At 48.5% G+C, this 22310-nt stretch overlaps 1 protein-coding gene across 1 annotated transcript in view; it reads right to left on the bottom strand.

The window, feature by feature from the left end:
- EEF2K (eukaryotic elongation factor 2 kinase) overlaps positions 1 to 15897 on the bottom strand; it is a 39991-nt gene extending 24094 nt beyond the window's left edge. The window contains 6 exon segments of the mRNA XM_061548913.1: positions 167 to 213; positions 215 to 268; positions 3399 to 3434; positions 6091 to 6217; positions 6497 to 6661; positions 15586 to 15897. Coding sequence (XP_061404897.1) covers positions 167 to 213; positions 215 to 268; positions 3399 to 3434; positions 6091 to 6217; positions 6497 to 6621 — 389 coding nt within the window. The 5' untranslated portion in view covers positions 6622 to 6661; positions 15586 to 15897.
- Between the last annotated feature and the right edge of the window lie 6413 nt (positions 15898 to 22310).

Raw genomic sequence — 22310 nt, forward strand, 5'->3', positions numbered from 1 at the left:
TTCATTTATTCTCCCAGGCAGCCTCTCGATGCCATTTTAAGTTAAATTTGTGGGCCCCCCCCACCCCCGGAACCTCGCGGAACGAGTTTGTTTAAGTTTGTTATTCTCTAACCTTAACTGTTTTAATTGCAGGTGCAAGGTGAGCCCAACAAGGGCACCGCCCCACCTGAATCGCGTTGCCACCTCTGTCTCAATCTCCTCCAGGTGGAACTCAGGCCCAGGGATCCGGCATGTGCTTGGCCTTCTCCACAGCGTGCCGCCATGCCTCCTGCACCGCCACACCACCACCACCAATAACATCATCACCAACAACATCAGGAACAACATCACCAACAACACCATCAACAACGCCACCAACAACAACACCACCTTCATCCTTATGTCTACTGTCATCACCGCCAACACTACCATCTCCATTAGCAGTCATCACAACAAACCACCATTATCAAAACCATCACCGCTATACTCAACACCACCACAAAAGAACACCACCACCAGTCATCATCAGCACCACCACATTCATCATTTCCAACAGCACCACTGTCATCATCACCATCCACTGCAACCGCCACCACTACCAGTCGCAGTGCTAACCGCCGCTTGAACTGCACTCGTGAATTAGTTGCACAAAAACCCATTTAGACCTGCAATGAGCAAGTGGGATCATGGACCTGTCGATGCAGAGCCCATGGCAATCACGCTATGCCAGCCTACGACTGAGGACCCTACTAGGTATCAAATAAACAAGACCTGGGCTAATCGAGGACATGCCGGCAATCTAACTGTAAGTAAGCGAACGTAAACACTGCAGGTTCCTCGTGCGTTGCGCTACAATCCTGGTGACCCGAACTCAATTATTCGGTTAACACATCTGTAAAAATATTTCGACCGGTCAGGCCTTCCCCGAGGTTGGACTTCAGCATTCAACGAGCGTCCCGTGTGTAAACATCGGCCGGGCAAGCGTGGCGCTGGCCCACAACATCCCCTAGTGACATACACCAGCCTCCATCATCGCTGCCTGTGTGAACAGCGTTTGGCCTGACAGCCTGTGTAGCCTACACGGGGGAACTTTGTCCTCAGACCAACCAAACACCGACCATTCCCCAGCCCCAGTAGGCACCGGTAGAGGCACAGTGTGTTTTTATCGCAGTCAGCAGCGCGTGTGAGTAACGCACACAGACCTCAACGCTTCTACAAACACGGCCCACCCAGCAAGCCTGGCAGGCTTGCACCCTTTTGTGTACATATATGTTGAAATTAAGAGCAAAAGTGGAAAAGCCAGTTGCACAAATGAGCCGGATTTTAAATATATACAGTGTAAACCGTACTGACGGGGCAGTTCCCGCAGCCCTGAACTCGAGACTGAAAATATTTACGACCTGCTGAAGTCGGGCCGGGTTCCCGAATTTCCGATGAACACGAACAAAAAAATTGGGGCCAGGTATGAAGTCTCGAATACATTTGGATTGATCCGAATTGATCTGAACACGTGAAGTCACCAGAAGTAACATCACTTCACTTTAGGTCCTATTAAGTTCTCAGGTCAATTTTATTTCTCGAGATCAGAGCACCAGCGTTTTTGTTCACGCTGTACGTGCTTCAGCCGGAGTCACGGTTCCTGTTTAACCAGGTGTGAGAACTCGCGAGGCGAGGGACGCCGCTCCTCCTCCCCGTCTCATTTGCAAGGGCGGTGGCGAGACCCACATGTGCGGGCAAGTTGGGAGGGTAGGACGCAAGGCTCACGGGGGAGGCAATGGAATGTTTCACGCGGATGGCAAAGCCTCGGGGAATGTTGCTGACCGTGACTCCCAGCGGTGTCCACCATCGCACCTCACGGCGTCCGTGAGCGCAGATTGGGATTTTATTTTTTTCTCTCTAAACAAATCAAATATTCCATAAGAGGTGGCCGGGGTGGCTCAGAGGTCTGAGCACGGAGCTGGTCGATGGCTTCGGCTCGGTCATAAATTAGAATAGTGAATTACAATGGAGGAATCCGATGAGCCATGAAGCTCTTTTTCACAGAAATTACTGCACGTGAGAAAAAAAATCCATCGTAATAAAATGTGGGTATTCACTCAATGTCGTAAATAATCTAGCGCCTGACAATTTAGAAACTAATTTTTTCATATGATTTTGCGATGCCAATGAACCTCTCTAAAGCATGGCACATAGAAAATACAGCGGGGACAAGAGGTCAGCTGAGATTAAAGACTTAGTTCTGTCATATCTCCTTCTGTGGCCATTCTTTACCAAGTGGTTGTGCACTGTTTTGCAAGAGTGCCCCGTGGATTCGTCGTCTTATGACGCTGACTCCAATGGCGCAATTCTGAACGAAACTGTACAAGAGCGAGAGGGACTCAAATATTTTCCAACTGCTTCTACCGAGGAGGCCTGTTAAGTGTTTTGCAACTCTAGCCATTGTGCGGTATCGTGCCTTTTATGGTTCGGCGGGGGTCACGGTGAACAGCAGCCCCCCAGAAAAGGTCATGAATCACAGCCATTCCTACATGACGATCGGACCGTCTTACCCCCTTTTTCCCACTGTCCACATCCGAGCCACACCAGCACCGAGGGGGGGGGGGACCCTCACGATACGGGTTGGTTTTCCCACTGGCTACTTTGCCGAGCCGAGCCAGAACCAAACCGTGAAATTCTGGCCTCGCGAGACATCTCAATTTGGCTTGGAGTGGGGGGCCAAGCAGGGCCAGGGGGCAGCGTTATTTGTTTTTTATAGGTTACGACTCGACTCGCTGCGTGCACAGCGAGCGGCATGGCTCGCGTTCGGCAGTGGGGGAACTGAAGGACAAAAAAAACACTGGCTCCGGCTGAACCCTTTGTTGGGGCTGGCTTGGCACTGGCCCCCGGCGTGGCTCGGTTGTAGCAGTGCACAAAAAAACGTATTGGTGAATGTAAAGCACACACAAAGCAACAATGATCTAAAGAAAAAGACGCCGCTCAAAAAAAGCTCACAGCTATTATATGTTCTAGAGAACTACCCACCCCGTGCGGTTTGCCTGCGCTGTCTTATACGTGCTCGAAGCTTCGTTAATGGAAAAAAAATATATATAAAGTTATTCTCGAATATTTAATTACAGCACCTCCGAGTGATGTCACCTGCGATCACACAGCCGTACATCCCACAGGGCGAGTGCAGCGACATCGCGAGAATACGCTGCTCTGACTTCAACGTCTGTTTTGTTTCGCGCATTCACAGAGTACGTAGACTCATGTCGTACGGTCGCACAGACACGCCGTCCATCTAAACGCATAGAGTCTAAAATAAAATAAAAACGCATCTCAAGGAGACGAGAGCTGTTTGTGTGTTTTTATGAGCGACGTCTTTCCTTCAAGGGGAGGGCGACCGGGAGTGAGTTTTGATTAGAAGAGAACGAACATACCCGGCCCTGCTGCAAACCAGATTTTCTCATGCCATCCTTGACACCCAGCATCGCACCGCACGCCAGGCAAGACACGGGATGCGCCCCCACGCACAAGCAGCATTCAGGCGACACACGCAAAATCGGGCAAGACATAAAACACAAAACAAAAATAAACACAAACAACATGATTAGCCAGACGCTGGGGAAAGGAATGAGGCGATGAAGCAAGGGAGGCTGGGAAGGGGGTTGAGGGCGAGGGGAGGAGGGGCAGGGGGGGGGGGGCAAGGATGCGGGTGGTGGTGACGCCGCAGCACGGTTTGCCGCACGTTGCAGAGGTTTGCCGTTCAAGATCCACGACCGTGCTGGTGAACACCTCCGGGAGCATTAACAATCAATAAAACACTTCGTCCGCTTCATGGTGGTCATCAAAGATTGGGTGAGGTAATTTTTTTTAAAAGCAGTACGTCACACGTGTCCCTGCGTCACGGTCGAAGTTGTGCGAGAGTTAACAAACGTAAATTGTCGTGACCTGCAATGCGGGCGTTTGAACACACTGTGGATGAGGCGGAACAAGTCGGTATGGTAAGCCGAATCGTCAACACGGGCGGAGGAATTATTGAGGCTCATGGGAAGAGTAACCGTGGTTATAGCAATATAAGAGGACACAAGGAGGCGATTGACCGCTAGGTGAGCGAGCGAGTGACTGGAGTGAATGGGCGAGTGGCTGGATCATCAATCAGCCCCGACTACCATTGGAACCTCCTTTGCCAGTAGCAAAATATGATAATTGTTTTTTTTTACCCTTTATCTGGCAACAAAACACCATGTGAGACTAGGCTCTAAGAAAAGCTGTCTCGGGTGTGGACCAATCACTTTCAAGGACAGTGCATACATTATCAGAGTTGTGTGTTTTGTTTGCATTCCGACCGCAGGTATTGTGGTCAATTGAAACATGACAGGTTTTGTTGTCAGATAAAAGTGTAAAAAAACAATTATAAGCCCCGACTAATTTAAGTGACTAACGTGATGGCCCCCTTTTGGGTGGCAAATTTGTGACATGTAGGCACCACGCATCGAAGCAAAAATAAAATTTACTTGGCTTCTATCGAGACGAGTGAGACAGGAACTGGGGGCTCCACCCCACGTATCCATCGCGACAGTTTACTCCGACCATAGCCGGCTTCGTTCGTGGCGCAGGCTGCTAACCACGGGGGACCACCGCTCCACCCAACACGAATCTATATTGTATTCAAATCAAGCGCTTCCTTCGATTCATTGAAACAAAATACAACTTTTTAAAAAACTCCCATGGGAACAGAGACGCAGACCTCGTTGAGGAAGGAAGTCCTGGGCCCCTAGGTAATCAACTTGGCTGCGGTTGCCACTCAAGGCAGCCAGGTTTCCAGAGTGATTGTTTTTTTTGTTGTTTTGTTTAACACACAATCTCATTTGATTAACTGCGGCTTTGGCAGGGACGGTTGAACAGCTCGACGGCTGAACGCTCGATGGGGCCGGATTGTGTTGCGGATATTAATAACGGTTATTTCTTTATTTAAGGGAACGAAAAGAGAGATATATATTCTCGTTTAAAAAAAAAAACACCATGGCAAAATGCGTGATAGCAGATATTTCGATAGATTGGGTCATTTGAAAACAACAACAAAGTCGCCCTTGAAGAAGAGCTGTGCTGGTCAATGGGCTTTACTCGGGGAAATAAACGCAAAAGCAGTAAAGTCATAAAGTGCAGGAGAAGCGGAGATTTTTATGAATGTAATAACTAAGCGCCTGTTACCAATTTACCCGTAACGCACCCGATTCTCGTCAGGTCACGGGCGCCAAAAAGAGTTGAGCTTGGAAAGTGTGTGGATGGGCGACCGCCACCGTGTGAAAAAAGACGGGAAGCAGTGTGGCAAATCGACTGTTGCTCTGCACCCATCTTCACCAACCCACACTGACCAGCGTGGTGAAGTATGGTCAAATATTCCTCACGGCCCGCAAGGCGTGGGTAGGCGCCCTCATCAAGCAGTGGATTGACAAAGCAGATTGGACGTGTACACGAACGATAGATCAGCACGGCTGACGGACCGTGTGCGAGACTGCGTTCCGTGTGTTGCCAACTGTCTTGACGAACCAAGTGATTGCCTCATGCACTCGGAGATTAAACGATGCGGCTGCTGCAGACGCTACTCTTCCCAGCTGTAAATGTGGCTGTCGCAGCTGTGTGGACGTCCACGCACTTGGCCGTATAACGGACGCGTCTTGTTGCAACAGATCGCTGCCTGGGGTTTGAACTCAGCGCCTCGGCCATGTGTGTGGGCCTCAAGACAGCCGACGTTTGGTGAGCAACAACTACTGAATCGATTCCGCAATTAAATCATTTGTTGTTACCATTATGATTTGCTTCATTCATTTTGGTGGCGTGGTGGCAAAGTGGTTAGCACACCGCTCTCAGAAGCCAACAAAATGAGTTTTATTCCCGGTCAATGATATCACCAGTGGTGGGTGGCCGACATCAACGGCGAGCGATATCTGAACCGGTCCTAAATCAACCGAGCTCAGCCCTAATGGCACAGGCATGGGGATGGGGGGGGTGGCCTTCATACAGTAGTGGACACACAAACGGTTGCCCTGCGTTGCGCCGTTCTCCCCGCGTTCGCGGGTGTTTAAGCGATGGGGCGTTGGTGACGCGACGAGCCGCGTGTGCACTCACCCGCACGCGGGGGGAGACCTTGGGCCGGGGGGAGTTGGCGGCCGGGCCAGCGGAGACCTGGGCCGCCGACTTCACGTGCTGCGGGGAGCTCTTGTCCACGACCTGGATCTCCGTGATCGGGCAAATCCTGCAGGGGGTCACGTCGGGTGGGGGCGCGATGGGAGTAACTGATTTGACGCGGTCTCGCATATGGCAGCGGGTAATTTGGATCATCACTGCACGGGCACAAACTAGTATTCTTCATTAGATTTAATAACAATGCATTTTACGAAGTGCATCAACTGCGATGGCTCGCTTCGCGACAGACAACGGGAGTTGCGTTCATCTTGCCTTGCTCAAAACGGATTTTTTTTTACTCCAGGAGGGTTTGAAACGTTGATATCTCGCCGGAAGTGCGCAGACTCACCGGAAGTACTCGTCCCCATCTTCGTCGTCGCTCTCCCCGGCGGGTTTCTGCGGCGGGCGATCGCGCGGCTTCCTCAGTGAGCCCTCCTTCTCGTCAAAGTGGAAGATGAGCTCCTCGTCACACATGTTCGCTCGAGTTTACAGGGTCTTCGCGATCAGCAAGGGCCTGTGCCGTCGTGAGGGCACGGGGGTTGGGGGTGAGGCGACGAGTCCGTCGATTAAAATCCACTCTCACGTGTATGACGCACACATCGAGTGGTACATGTGGGGGGGGCGAGTCCACAGCCGGGCCGTCAGTTGCACAAACAAATCTCTCTGCAAATTTGCGCAACCTAATTGGCTGTTTACGTGCACCCAGAGACGTCCAAATAGGAGCGATTCAGCTGCATGCAACCAATCGGTCAGCTGCGGACAGACCCGACTTCAGAATCGACTGCACGATTTATCCGAAATGTACGCCAAGAATGCGCACGTTACCTGTCGGCTAACGGAACGTAACATATGGGACAGACAATGCACGCGAGCCGAAATAGATGAGACAGACAATATCAACGAGGCGGAACATACCAGACAATATGAACGAGACTATAAATAAGCAAAAATCTAATCGTAATGATTCATTGAATCACTGGGAAGAAAGAGGTAGGAGAGTGGAACCATTACATTCCTAACACCCACACCACACACCCCCCCATGCCCCTTGCTCCCTTAACGGTGAACTGTCCAATCAATTAAGGGTCGTCTGAAGAGTCGACGTCAAGTGGAGCAGTCACCGACAACAGCAGACAGCTGCAACTACGACGGACAGCGCAACTGGCCAAAGGTCGGCGACAATCACCATTTTCTCCGCACCATCTTCTCTGTCCGTTTTAAAAAACAAGTTTCGGATGCGTCTTATAATCCGGAAAAAGACAACGTTTTCCTCTGAAAAAAGATGCGTTCAAATATAGTTGTTCGGAAATCAACTTCCAGAAGACAGTTCTCCAAAGCAAATACACAATCACCCAGACACAACAGGAGAAACCACTGGCCATTCAACATAACTATTCCTATAGACATATCTCTCTCTCTCCACCCATTTCGCTCTGGAAGTTGGCTCTCAGTAGGGCCGTATTCTCCCGCCGATTATAAAATTAACTTCATTCAAAACGACCGCCCAAAAACATGAAGTTTGGAGGTGTGTCTTACATTTCCGGAGCGTCTTCTAATCTGAACAATACGATAAATGCTCAACTCACTCATCGAGTGCATGTGCCGGACGGTGCCGAGCGCCGGCCGTTTTTATATCTGGGCGTGCACCGTGCCACCCTGCATCACGCACCTGTGCACGCCGCGCCCCCTCGACCGCTCGTGCCCTCCACAGCAGGAGAGATCGGCTCAACGGAGCTCGGCGTAGAAACTGGAGCGGAGCTCAAACCTCCCGATGAATCCCACGGCGCTCGCGAGACGTTTGGGAGATGCACGGGACAGAACGAGAAACGCCGCGCCCTGACGCGTCGTCGGGGGTCTAACTGTCGCTGGCAGCCAAAGGCACTTTTGCAGAGACCGGCGTCGATGAATGGTGCGCTGGGTCGTTCGGTATTTGGCTTGGAGGGACGTTTAAAAAGACTCCCCCCCCCCCCCCCCCCAGTCTATTTATGCCAGCGCTGAAATGCCAACGCGGCAAGTTTGTGGGGGGAAATAAATAAATAAACATTGCGAGCTCCACGGCCGCTTCCAGTCGGTGAACTCCGAGGCGACGTTGGCACGGGCCAAGTTCCAGCGAAAGAGTCGACTAAATATAGCCGCTCACTGAGCGGCGGGCCAGGGCTCACCACCATCGTCGTCGTGCTCCTCCACCGACAGCCGGGTTTGCGCCTGCGAGGTCATCGGCGATCATCGTCGTCATTAGACGTGTCACGGGAATTTTCGACGGGATGGAATTATTTTAATCCCTCGCCACAGCGATTCCAGTAATCGTCGGGACTCATTCGAGGGTTGCGATTCAATTTGAGGACCGAGCATGTTTTGCCTCCTTGTTATCATCTCGTTTGTATTGTCTGTTGTTCGTATCAGCTCGAGTTTGCAATTTTGTTCGCTCCATTCGCCTGAATGGTCACGTCAGTAACATCCGCATATCAAATGCACAGAGCATAAATTACAGTTTCTCACATGTATAATACGATGCGTGTATCAAGAGTGCCTGATCATTATCGCACCGTGCCTGATGATTATCGATAAGACACCGGAGATTGCTTCGAAACCGCCAACGTGCCCAGCTTAAGTAAGCAGGGGTATGTAAACATGTTTGTTCCATTGGCAGCAAACTGCCAAATCATCACTTACAAGTGTGCTCCTGCAAAGGAGGTCTATTTGCACGCAAACAGTGAAGACAAATACGAAAGGGTGACGATGAGAGTGGGGTGTGTTCCGTGCAAGCTAGGCCTTATCTTGGCAGAGGTGCAGAACACGCACTGCAAGTCAAAGAACTGAACCCCTCCCCAAAGACAAGGATCCCCCATATAGCACTGTCGGGGGCAAGTGCTGGTAGAGTATGTGGGGGGTGGTGGGGCCAGGACCACTCCCAGCCAACTTTGTCTCCCCAGTAGCGATGTTGATGCACCGCACCGGGTATTAATTTAAGGCCGAGGCGACCTAGCGGAGGACCAGGACCGGTTCAGATAATCGACACCGGTGTGGGCCGTGAGCGGGAATCAAACTCGGGTTGCCGGGTTCGTAACACCACCGTTCCCACGCACACAGTGGTACAACAACACAGACGTACTGACACACAGAGGTACACGTGGACATATTGACACACCCACATAGACAGATAGAGCAGAGACACGCGCGTGTATACGTACACAGACATACTGAAAGACACGAGCACACATTGACAAATACAAACTTGTGCGACCAGACACACAAGCGCACACACACCCTGTGCATCAATAACAACAGCTGCCATTCGCTGCCAAGTGACAAGAGATGTCACCAGGGCACTCGTGCCAGACTAGGTGCACTTGGAAGCCATGCGAAGGTCAGTCCAATCCACACAAACACCAAAGAGCACCCATATAGCCATTACCGAACTGTTGTGGCAAGTGGTGTTCGTGAGCACCTATTTTAAGGTCAACACGGAAAACTACTAGACATTGCCAGAACCACGCCCAATTGCCTTTACCCACGATGCCAGGTGCAGTTCTCATTTGAGGCTGCGTCGACATAGATAGATTCCAGGTAAACATTAGTTTACCTGGAATCAAACTCATACAGCAAGGTTCGAAGCTCAACTCCCCATACAAAAAAAACATACACAGACAAATCCCGCAGACAACTAAAACATAACACACACACACATACGAATTGCTAGAACAGTAAAATTGTAAACGTAATTTCAGTTTACAATGCAATTGACCTCAGGTCTGCACCACACACACACACACGACACACATCCCACACACTGCCCTGTGCACGATCACACTACCCACACACACCACGCCCAAACACATCACACACACAGCCACCTGTTGGGGCAGAGAAAGGCCTCACGAATACCCTTGATCGATCGAGGTCCCAGCAGCAGCAGCAGCGTCTTAACCCTTAGAGACGCACGTCTACAAGTTGTGGCTCAGGTCCAATTACAACTGGCTCAGGGGCAGCTGCGTGCTCCTAGGGGTCACCGCTCGGCCAGTTGCTGCCACGGGTGGCTAGGAGATGTTAACTACCTCGCCTGCTATACACAGGAGGTCGTGGGTTCGATCCCGACCCTGACGCCTGCTGTATATTTGGAGTTTGCGTGTTCTCCCCGTTGTGGTCGCGTGGATTTTTCTCCGCGTTCCTCCGTTTTTTTCCCCCGCCACATTTAGAAACACGCTTTTAAGAGTATTTAGTTGGTCTAAATGTCCACATATGTCACTTAGTTGAGCTTTCATTTGTGGCCAGGTTGCTTCTGATAAATGAAATGCTTAGTGGGCCTTACCTGGTAAAGTAAAACATTGTTTGAATAGTTCATTTGAACAGTTTTGACTCTCGACACAGTGGGGGGGGGGGGGGGGGTGGCGGCTGTATCAACATTACAATAGTCTCTTGATCATCGTAAAATATAAAGCAAACGTTAGTAATGCAGCTTATAAAAGATATGTGTGTGTGTGTGTACAGTATGTGTGTGACCTAATTTGTAACTTCATCGACGCCGGGTAGAAGTATGACGACAAAAATTTAATTTTAATTTATAAAGCGCCCTTAAACAATCGTTCTGAGGGCGTGTCTGACGTCGTGGGCCCTCTTAAGCTCAGCAACAATTTATTGACGGTTACCGAGCGCGGGGCCAAGGGACCAGGACGCGAGATTGGCGAGCAAATCCGCAGCACTATTAAAGCTGTGATAAGACTGAACGTGTGTGTGTGTTTTTTTTTAAATCGAGCAAGGCTATATGACCTGGGCAAAGAGTCTAAGGGGGGGAGACATTTAAATGCCGAGCAGTGCCGGGCGGCTGAAGCAGGAAGAGGAAAACGAGGAGGTGACACGTTTACCTCGGATAACCACCCAAGGTAGACCAGAGTAACACATTATGAAGTAAATAGGCGTGGCGAGAGCAGGTTGGAGTGCTTTGGTAAAGCTTAACTTAAAAAGGAACGCACCAATCTGCTTTAATGAGTCACATTTTCAATCAGTCCACGCCAACTGTTATGACATGGTTCTGCAATAATAATTTCAACTTGCAACGCATACACAATTCCATTCACTCACTCGCGGTCCTCTATATGTTAAGGCATTACCGGCCAATGAATGCATGTTTATGCACGTGTGGAGGAAAATGGAGCACCAGTAGAAACCACGCATGGGGGAAACGCTCTATCCCATAGACAGAACAGGTGGAGTCCACATCTTTGCTGTACTGCCCTCTCCTACCAAACCAATGGAACACACTGAATACCGCCTCTGCAGAGACGCACGCTTGGAATGAACACACGGATTAGAGAAAAGAAGACATGCAAAGCGCATAACGCAGATTAACGACACGACTCAAACGGTTGATGAAATTAAAACTTCTTGGGCAGGGACACTTCATCCTAAGGGATGATGTCTGAGGGTTAAGAATTGTGACGGGAGTTGCAACCAAGGAAAGAAACGCGTCCACGAGAAACGTCCACGGAGGAGACGGAGTGATGAAATCCGCTCTTGTCGATTGTTACATCGCAAGTGATGGCTGCTTGGGGAGGTCTTCATCCAGCAGTAGATGTCCCATGCCTGGTGATGTTGTTGTTGTTGCCATTGTCATTTTGAGATATTACACAATTGTGTTGCTATATTGTGAGATGCGTTGCAATCTTGATTTGAAGCTTTCGTGACTGCAGGAATCCATACTCTTTGGTTCTTTCGGTAAAGTCACGTAGGTATATATATATATATATACCTGCTATTTACCTATTTGTCTTCTTGCATTACATTATTAGGCATGTTAACTCTTGAGATGTGTTCACGAAATTAATTTCCAGGGGTGCTATGACAGCATTAGATTACCGTACTTGGAGTGTAAATTATGTTATGTTACAATTGCCATACAGTTCGAAACGCACATTAAAGCCCAGCGGCGTCACTCTTCAACACTGGAGTCAAAACGTCAAGAGCCTTGCTCAGATGAGCATTGAGGTGGCGCTAATCTCCTGTTTACAGCCCCGAGATGGAAAATCCACATTCCTACAGCAGGGGCAAGTCTCTTTCAAAGGACAGTGTTGACCTCCCCACAAAGTGGCTGCCGAGTCAACCGCCCCAAACAGGATTTGAACTCGCAAACCTACCGACTGCGAGCCACTTGCTCAGCAAGCCGAGTCAAGGTGGCTCAGAGATGTTAGCTACCTCGCCTGGTATGCAGGAGGTCGTGGGTTAGATCCCGACCCTGCCGCTTGCTGTATATTTGGAGTTTGCGTGTCTCTCTCTCTCTCTCCCCGTGGTCGCGTGGATTTCTTGACCGGGTCCTCGGGGTTTACCCTCCCCGTTTAAGAACACGCGTTTTTGACTGCTGTAAATGTCCACGCGAAGATGAGTCACTTCGTTGAGCTATCTATTTGTGACCAGGTCGCTTCTGAAAAATAAGTTAATACCGTTCGTCCGTGGGCTTCGATCCCGACCCTGACGCCTGCTGTGTATTTGGAGTTTGCGTGTCTCTCTCTATCATCATCACGGTGGCTAGGATATGTTAACTACCTCGCCTGGTATACAGGAGGTCTTGGGTTCCATCCTGTGCATGTTCTCCCAGTGGATGCGTGGATTTTTCTCCGGGTCCTCCGGTGTTTCCCTCCACATTGGGCTGCTATAAATTTCCACGTGATAAGCCACTTCATTGGGCTCTCATTTGTGGCCAGGTCGCTTCTGAAAAAGAACTGTTTAGCTCAGTGGGCTGGTAAAATAAAAAATAGTTTTTAATAGTTTATAGAGTCATTTCATGCCAAGTGCTGGTCATTGAAACCTCTCAAGTATCCAATGACGCAGGCAACGCATGAATGATTTGAAATACTGTCCAATACATTTACAAGAAAAAAAATCAATATGGTCGTAAATGCTTACACGTTGCACTAAAATATCCACAACACTGTGGAGCCTAAGGATTACACAGCACTTTAGATTGGTACCACTAGATTATTTTATGCCACTTTAACAACAAACTCAACATATTCATCCACAGCACTGTCTTAACAGGAAAACGTTTCTAACGGGCAACGTTTCGGGCAATGAGTCTTTTTCATAGAACATGCCACAATAAATTATCTAGATGCACACCAATTGGTTGCATTAACACACGGCAAGGTGCGCTCACATCTTGCTTATTATCCTTCCGCCCCGCACCTCCGAAGCTAAACAAACGGTACATCCAAACATCAGCAAAGCACCCATGTTATTTTCTTGCATGCCACGTGACTACAGCGTTGATTGTATGAAAAAATATAAGAATAGGTTTTACCCTTTCTGACAATAAAACAGTTGTGTTAAGATTTTCAAATACCAAATAAACCTTTTTCAAGGCATCAAGTACTGCATTAACCACACGCAGTACTTGTGAACACGCAAACATTATCTGGTAATGTATTGTATTGTCTTTGAAACTGACTGGTCCACATCAGAGACAGCTCTCTCTCACACAGTTTTAGACCAGAGAACACCAAAAGACGAACAGTACAAAAACATAATAAACGTTTTTGGGTTAGATCGCGTTATTTATGTGTCGTAACCCTCCACCACCCGACACGGCCAATCAGTAAAAAAAGTGTCACGTTGACAAAAGACAAATAGTTAACTACTTGAGCCCACCGGTGTGTTGAAGAGTGAATCCACAACATAAAAAATTGTAAATGTTGAGTACAAAGACAATGCATTATCAGAGCATTTGTACCATTGCTTGTAATGTACTGCATAGCAACAATGCACTCCGTCTCCCATACAAGCGTGGCTACAGTAATGCGTTACGGATTCGCTCTCCCACCGTAGACTCGATCGATTCAACACCGGACAAAACAAGATTTACACCACACAAACCCTGGCGCACCATTCAACCATTCACCGACGCGCACGGACCAGCGTGGTGAAGTATGGCCATTCAACATTCACGAAACGCGTTCATCCAGCAGTGGACTGACAAGAGAAGCTCACCCCGCGTGTCGCACTGCAGACCGATTGATGCGACTGCCGACTCGTATACCACGTGCGCCATGCCAAAACAAGAATCGATTCTCAAAACCAGGATCTACCCCCCCATCCAGAATCGATTCCCAATCAATTATCACTGTATCAATACAACCCAACCTAAGCGGAATCGCCAGGGAATCGATACGATTCGAAGAGGCAATTTCCAGACGTACAGTGGGCATGCGTTAATCAAAGACAAAACATATCTTTAGCGGACGTTTGGGGTGGAGTGCAAGGCACGGGGAGTGGGAAGAGCTGGGCCCAACACCACGCCGATGACCGCCTTTGATTTCCCAGTGCCGATGCATTCATTACACACCCCACCAGGGGTTGATTCTGAACTTGAGGCCCAGGACCGGTTCAATTATTCGCCACCGAACGTTGACCGTGAGCGAGATTTTTTTTATTTTAAACTCGGGTCCCCAGGCCGCGTGTTACTAACCACTGCGCCACCGCTCCCCCCGGCTCTGTCGTTCATTGAATCGAAAGACACGAGGCCACTCCACTGCTGGAGACAGTGAGATTGACGCGACCAATACTACTTCACCTCGCTGAAGTGCCTCGTTGCTGTAATATTGACATGGGTGTCAATCTGTAAAGCCCACATCGTCATCGATTGGACACGTGTGAAAAAGAGCTTCACGGTTAATCGGTTTTCCTCCAGGATAAATAACAATCCTGATTCTGATCATCATCTCGCGATCCCGCAAATGTTAACGATCCACACAGCAAGCTGCCCACACACAACACAACACTGCTTTTAATCGATCCATCTCCATCGGTGCAACAACAACCACGCTGGTCACCGCGGGTTGGGTGAAGCCGATGACATTGACTCGTTGAGATAGCGAAGCTCATCAACTGCACGCCGGCAAAATTAATAATTGCTCCTGAAAAAAAAAACTAAGTTTCTTATTTGCGTAATCTACCGCGGAGCGAAATCTTTCCCGATGGTTCTGACCATACTTCACCACGCCGGTCAACGCTGGGTGGGCGGGGGGCGGAAACTGACGGTGAATTCGCTAATTAAAAGCCAATTAATGGTAACGCGTCACCTCAATTTTCACGCGCGAATTCTTTAAACGGAATCTTAAAAGCGCGCCGAATCAGCTCCACCACCGAAGGCCATCGACCATACTTCACCCCTCAGGTCACACCACGACAATGGTTGGGTGAAGCTTAACGACGACTGCATTCGCTAATTAAGCTACTTAACTGTGTGCATAACTTCACCTTAATTATCACGCGCGAACATTCATTGAAGAATCTACAAACGCAGCGAATTCGCTGCACCACGGAAGGCCATCGACCATACTTCACCCCTCAGGTGACACCACGACGGGGTGGAGAAGAAGGCAAGCGATGAGGAGTGGATGTGAGGCTTGAATGACAACAATTAGCCACCAATTATCTTTAGCTAATTACCGTCTCGCCTTAATTGCTCGAGGCTCCGCGGAGGCGCCGTTCCATCCGACGGAGTCGGCCTCTTCTCCCGCCAGCGAAGCGCCTCAGAAAAGTGCAAATAAAATCTTGACGATGTTTTTACTACGGATCGCGAGGTGCGTGCGCTATTTCGACGAGGAACTGATTTGTAAATAACAGTTTATGTATTTAAAAAGCAATGTTGTTTTAAGGGATTTAAATTTGTATAGTTTAAAGCGCCAGCAAACCACCCAAAGAGGGGAGCTTGAGGCGGAGGTCGCGGAAGCCTCCACCGCGCATGCGCGTACAGCTGTTGGTGACGTCACAGGGGATGTGGGGGGGGGGCGCGAGCGGGTTGTTTTGGTGGGGACGTCACAAGCACCCCCCCCCCACACGCACCGACACACGTGACCCTCTGTGAATGTCACGCAACGTGGATGATGATGATGATTTCGATTAAAAGCTTTTGTGACTGCAGGGATTCATCTTCTTGGTTCTTTCGGTAAAGTCACGTAGAATGTATATTTATGTATTTATTTATTTTATTCTTTCCATTCTACGTGACTTTACCGAAAGAACCAAGAAGAAGATGATGATGATGTTTAATGAATTTTATATTTTATTTTTATTTTCTATTTACGCAATTTACCGAAAGAACCAAGAATATGATGGTGGTTGATGATGGAGGAGCGATGGACACGTTCTTTCGCGGTGATTGACACGCGCAATGATTAAATTCAGCATCATCCTAGCCGTGGACAATCTGCTGATGCATGAAGGCATCCCTCCCTCCCTCCCTCCCCCCAGCAGTGCCCGATCATCCCAGTAGCACAAGTAGCTACATATGTAGTAGCTACGGGCCCCGCACTTTCAAGGGCCCCGCGCTAAACGCTTTGAAGCTATCAATTCCGGTTCAGTGGTTCTGCACTTGCTCTATTACTATAGTACTATACCGCCTTCAACTTTTACGAACGACTGGGTGTTTGAGTTTTGATTTCAAGCTTTCGTGACTGCAGGGATTCATATTCTTGGTTCTTTCGGTAAAGTCACGTACAAAGGAAATAATAAAATAAAAAAGATATAAAACACATGTATTATATATATACATTTTATTATTTCCATTCTACGTGACTTTACCTTAAAGAACCAATAATATGGGTGTTTAAGGTTTGCGATTTGTCGTATTATCTGGCTGTATAGGAAATGAAAAAATACAATTACTTCACTGTGCAAGTAAAAAAATGTGTTTTAATATTTACGTGTTTTTGTGTTGTTGTAATTTATGACCCCTTTATAACATCATATGCTACAGGCCCCGCACTTAGCTTAATCCGGCACTGCTCCCCAGGCAAATTCTCCATTTCTCGACGCTCTTGCCACGTGAACAATCCACCGAGCCGTTCCGAGTTGCCCCGGGAGCCCCGAAGGCCCTTCGACGCGAGCCGATTTGATCGCTCCCGTCTCCTCCCTCGGCGCGCCTTCCATTCCTTTGCTGCCACGCCGTTATTGGAGTGGCGGCCGAGGAATGCCCTGCCAAAGGCAATGCTCCGCCAAAAACCCACTTTGCTTAGCGGTTTGAATGCGACTTGACTTAAAAGCTGTCGTGGCTGCAGGAATTCGTATTCGTTGGGTCTTTCGGTAAAATCACGTGGATGGTTAAAAGAAAATGACAAAAAACTATGACGTTACGATCGCAAACACAAGCGGTCGTCATCCTCCTGATGTCATCCTGATGACGATCGTTTGTGTTGTGATCGAAACGTCGTAGTTTTTTGTTATTTTCTTTGTTATTTTCTTTACTGAAAAACCCAAAGAATATAGATTTAATGATTTTACTTTGAGTGCAAGCGAGGCCAAACATCCCATTGTACGCAGAGGTGGAGGCACCTTCTGGAAAAGGGTCAGTGAAGTTTTGCTGGATAAAGGGAATCGTTATTTTCTCCCCCTCCGATTAGCACGTTTGGCTACGTACGGTGCGAAAGAAGTTCAACATACACACAGATGGCAGTACGGCAAGTGGGTTCGTGAACCCGTCTCTGTAGGCCCTTGCTGTTACCCCCTTGTTCGTGACGAGGTGGGGTTTCTCCTGGTTCTCCGTTATCTTTTCCACACGAAGCCAAACTGCCCATCAATGCGATTGGCCAAATGTGCAGCAAACCCTTCCTTGAGACGAAGCTTCGAAACTCTGCGTGGTTGACCTGGACCATTTTTCGATTTAAAGCTTTCGTGACTGCAGGGATTAATCTTCTTGGTTCTTTCGGTAAAGTCACGTAGAAGGGAAGTAATAAAATAATAAAAATAAAACATAATAAAATATTTTATAATGTTTTATTTTTATTATTTTATTATCATAACAAAAGCATTATTTTATTATTTAAATTATTATTTTATTATAATAATAAAATAATAAAAAATAAAACATAATAAAATATGTTATTATGTTTTATTTTTATTAATATTTTATTATGTTTTATTTTTATTAATAAAATAATAATAAAATTCTAAAAATAAAACTTAATTCAATATTTTATTATGTTTTATTTTTTATTATTTTATTACTTCCCTTCTACGTGACTTTACCGAAAGCACCAAGAAGATGACCTGGACAAGTGAAGGTGAAGCTGCTGCTCTGCGGTGCCACGTGCTCATGATGCCACTCTGCTGGCGTAAGGGCCTCCTTCCACACGTAGGGAGCCCCTCTCGAGAGCCCCTCTAAGAGGGAAAAGTTGGCCTGCTCTTCCACCCTGGCTTAGACCGCTTGCAAGAAGAGTTTGCCTGTGACCCACAGTTTACCGAGTGCTGGTGCTGGGTGGATTATTACGTCGTAAGATTGTCAGATGCGGGCGAGGGCTTGGCTAGACCTTGGTCCGGCAGTATATTAAACCGCGGACGATGATAAATAAGTTCAACACACGCACGTGCATCAGTATCGGGGCGCGGAATGATTCCGTTCAGCACGTGGGTGCGGTGCTGGACCGTGGCTAGAGCGCGCCGCCTGGCGTCTGCAGAGAGAAATTTCTTCCCATCTCGGCCAATGGCGCTACTTGCCCCACCCACCCAGGGCTTCATTACCTAGGGCCGTAGGCAGAAAATATGTTTTGGGAGTGGGTGGGTGGGGGGTGAGGGTGGGTGGTGGGGGGGATCCACCCGCCCACCCGTTCACCCGAGACCCACCCACCCCAACCACCCCTTTCAATTCGTAAACTTCCCGTGAGATGGCAGAAGAGATCTGGACAAGAGACAGATGATGTAGCGAGACAAGAGAATTGTGCGGACAAGATATGGAGCTGTGTGTGTGTGCGATGAGACGATGTTAGGCAAGGGTGTTTGTTATTTGTGATTTATGCGCAATCGGCAACGCAACAGCGCCCACTAATGTACAGCACATTTTTATTAGCACCTGAATCTGAGCTGATATTTAATGCATTCATATATTGTTCATGAACCCGGGGTCCCCCCCACACCCAACAAAAACGGTCACCTGCATCGCGCGCTTTCAGATGCGCTGCTTTTGCGGCCGTCTGGAACGCTCTTCCACCCGATATTAATTAGGAAGCCGCTTGGAGCTACGCAACTTTAAAATCTGCGTTGAAAAAACTAATTTCTTGAGAACTCCTTTTTGTGCTTTAGTGTTGTTGTCCTCCCCCCCGCCCGCCCCACCTCCGATTATCGCGGTTGGCTACGTACGGCGCGAAAGAAGTTCAACACACACAGCAGTGAATAGTAGTGAGTGTAGCATGCGGGAGCGATTGATAAATAATTGCTTTAAAATAGCTTTTTGTGTTTAATGTTGTTGTCCTTCCCTCGCGTCACCGATTAGCACGGTTGGCTACATATGGCGCGAAAGAAGTCCAACATACACACAGCAGGGAATAGTAGTGAGTGTAGCATGCGGGAGCGATTGATAAATAATTGCTTTAAAATAGCTTTTTGTGTTTAATGTTGTTGTCCTTCCCTCGCGTCACCGATTAGCACGGTTGGCTACGTATGGCGCGAAAGAAGTCCAACATACACACAGCAGGGAATAGTAGTGAGTGTAGCATGCGGGAGCGATTGATAAATAATTGCTTTAAAATAGCTTTTTGTGTTTAATGTTGTTGTCCTTCCCTCGCGTCATCGATTAGCACGGTTGGCTACGTACGGCGCGAAAGAAGTCCAACACACACACACACTTGGGGCCCTTATGCGTTCAGCTTGGGTTGTTTGGGTCCATGGCGCTACCCCAGCACTCAGCAGCCCCTCCGAGTCTCGCCTCGTCTCGCTCCGTTCTGCTCCCCCGTGTCCACACGATGCCCTCCGTGGGGCAACTCCCGTTCGAGGCGTTCGTGTCAGCGCGGGAAGAGAAAAGGACTCAACGACATCCACAACTCCCCCGTTCCACACCGTCAGCGCCCACTCACTCCACTCACTTCGCTCACCTCTCTCAACCCCCACAACTCCTCACACTCACTCACTCTCCTCTCCAGGGCTGTCGATAGGGCGAGGGGGGGGGGCGTCCTCCGACGCCTTCAAAGCATTACATCGGACACCGTGACGTCAAAGCGCCGGGTCCCCCAAAGCGCGGGGCCCGGGGCATTCGCCCTGATTCCCTGTGCGCCTAGGGACGGCTCTGCCTCTCAACCCTCCCCCAACCACAACCACCATCACTTTTTACTCTACACCCCCCCACCCCTTCACGTGGCGATTAATTCGAGATCCCTATTCGTTGTCCTAGTCAGCATCATCTTCATTAGTATTATCATCATCATCACTGCTACTCGTATCAATATCACTGTCATCGCCATCGCCATCACCGTGCTCAGTGGCGCATTCTTAATTCGCCCCCCATCAACATCACTACCAGAAACCACCGCCAACATCGTGACAATCACGCTTTTGTTTACCCGGTAGAGCCTCAACTGAATATCCATGAAGATTGTTCAGGAGTGTCCTGCCGCCAATTTGTCGCACTTAGGTGGGGGGGGGGCGATGATTGCCGTTGTTGTACGATTTCAATTCGAGTAAATTGCTGGGGTAATTTATTTTTCTAATTTTACAAATTTGGAGCGTGACGCGGGGGGCACGCGGGCGACCTACTTTTTTAAAATCCTTTATATTAAGTTCACTTGCTTGCTTGCGCGCTTACGACCGTGCAAATCTTTCGGTCGTTTTTTAACCCACTTCCCGTGATCCAATCGAGCTGACATTTTGCACACAGACTCGTTGTGCGTGACAATTTATTTTCGTGAAAATATTTTCCCAAAATTTTCCACTTTTTAGAGAATTTTTTTTTTCATATTTAATTTAAAATACTAATGTGATCAAAATGAAACTCTTACTCAAGAAAAACAGAAATGAATAATAAAATAAAACCGATGCCACGCATATAAAGGCTTTATAGTGAAAAACTTTGTTTTTTACGGGTTAATTTTTTTGTTGCGAATTCCCGCAACGGGAAATCTTTAAACGTCCGCTCACCGCGACGCACGGTTGCTGCAGCCGTAAGATTAATCAAGGCGGCCGCTGGATTCGAACCGTGCGCCGCTGAGGCCGCGTGCTTGCCGCCTCGCCGCTCGGCAAGATACTCGCGAGCAGCTTGCCGAGTGAAGTTTGAACGCACTCCGGTCTGATCCCATAGCTTGTTTTCATTCAGTCTGCGCGTAATCGCAGAGCTATGCCGGATTATCGTAGAAGCAAAAGTAGCTACAAATGTAGTAGCTACTACATAAGTAGTCGCTACTACACATGTAGTAGTACATATGTAGTAGCTACATAAGTAGTAGCTACGGGCCCCGCACTTTCAAAGGCCCCGCGCTAAACGCTTTGAAGCTATCAATTCCGGTTCAGTGGTTCTGTACTTGCTCTATTACTATAGTACTATACCGCCTTTAGCTTTTAAGAACGACTGGGTGTTTAAGGTTAGCGATTTGTCGTATTATCTGGGCTGTATTGCAAATAAAAAAATACAATTACTTTACTATGCAAGTAAAAAATTAGTGTTTTAATATTTACGTGGTTTTTATTTATTTATAACATCTGCTACAGGCCCCGCACTACCTTAATCAGGCACTGATTGCCGAGCTATGTGATCGCGTCCTCTCTGAGCCGTACGCGACTCCCATAGCACCCCCACCCCACCCATAAAATGTAACTCGCATTGGACAAAACATCCCAACGCTGATAATTTAGCTGCTGCAACAGAAAAAGTGTACTCAAGTGAGATCACATCAGTTAATATTTACATAGAGCAGCAACATCGCCCTCCCCCCTACTGAGATAAGATTGGCAGGAATCCTGAAAAACAGCCACGAGCAACACCGCCACTAGCAACACCGCCACTAGCAACACCGCCACTAGCAACACCGCCACTAGCAACACCGCCACTAGCAACACCGCCACTAGCAACACCGCCACTAGCAACACCGTCACTAGCAACACCGCCATTAGCAACACCGTCACTAGCAACACCGCCTTCTGTCGCGGATTTCAGCGCGGCCCCCACGATCCAGCAGATGTTTCTGGCAAACTCGGAGACAAAGACAAAGATTCAGCCACGTGGCCATTCACAGAACGTTGGGCCAAGCAAGCGCTGTTAGGGAGCACCTACGAAGGCTGGAACGTCACACGAGGTGGAAGGGTGGACAACACACACACACACACACGCCCGCACGCCTTTGTCTCACCGCCCCGGGTACTCATTTAAGGCCGAGTCGCCCTAGGGGAGGCCCAGAACCGGTTCAAACATTCCT

The sequence above is a fragment of the Lethenteron reissneri genome, chromosome 10 (assembly GCF_015708825.2).
Source record: "Lethenteron reissneri isolate LAM-NWPU_2019-01 chromosome 10, ASM1570882v1, whole genome shotgun sequence".
Taxonomy (NCBI): Eukaryota; Metazoa; Chordata; class Hyperoartia; order Petromyzontiformes; family Petromyzontidae; genus Lethenteron; species Lethenteron reissneri.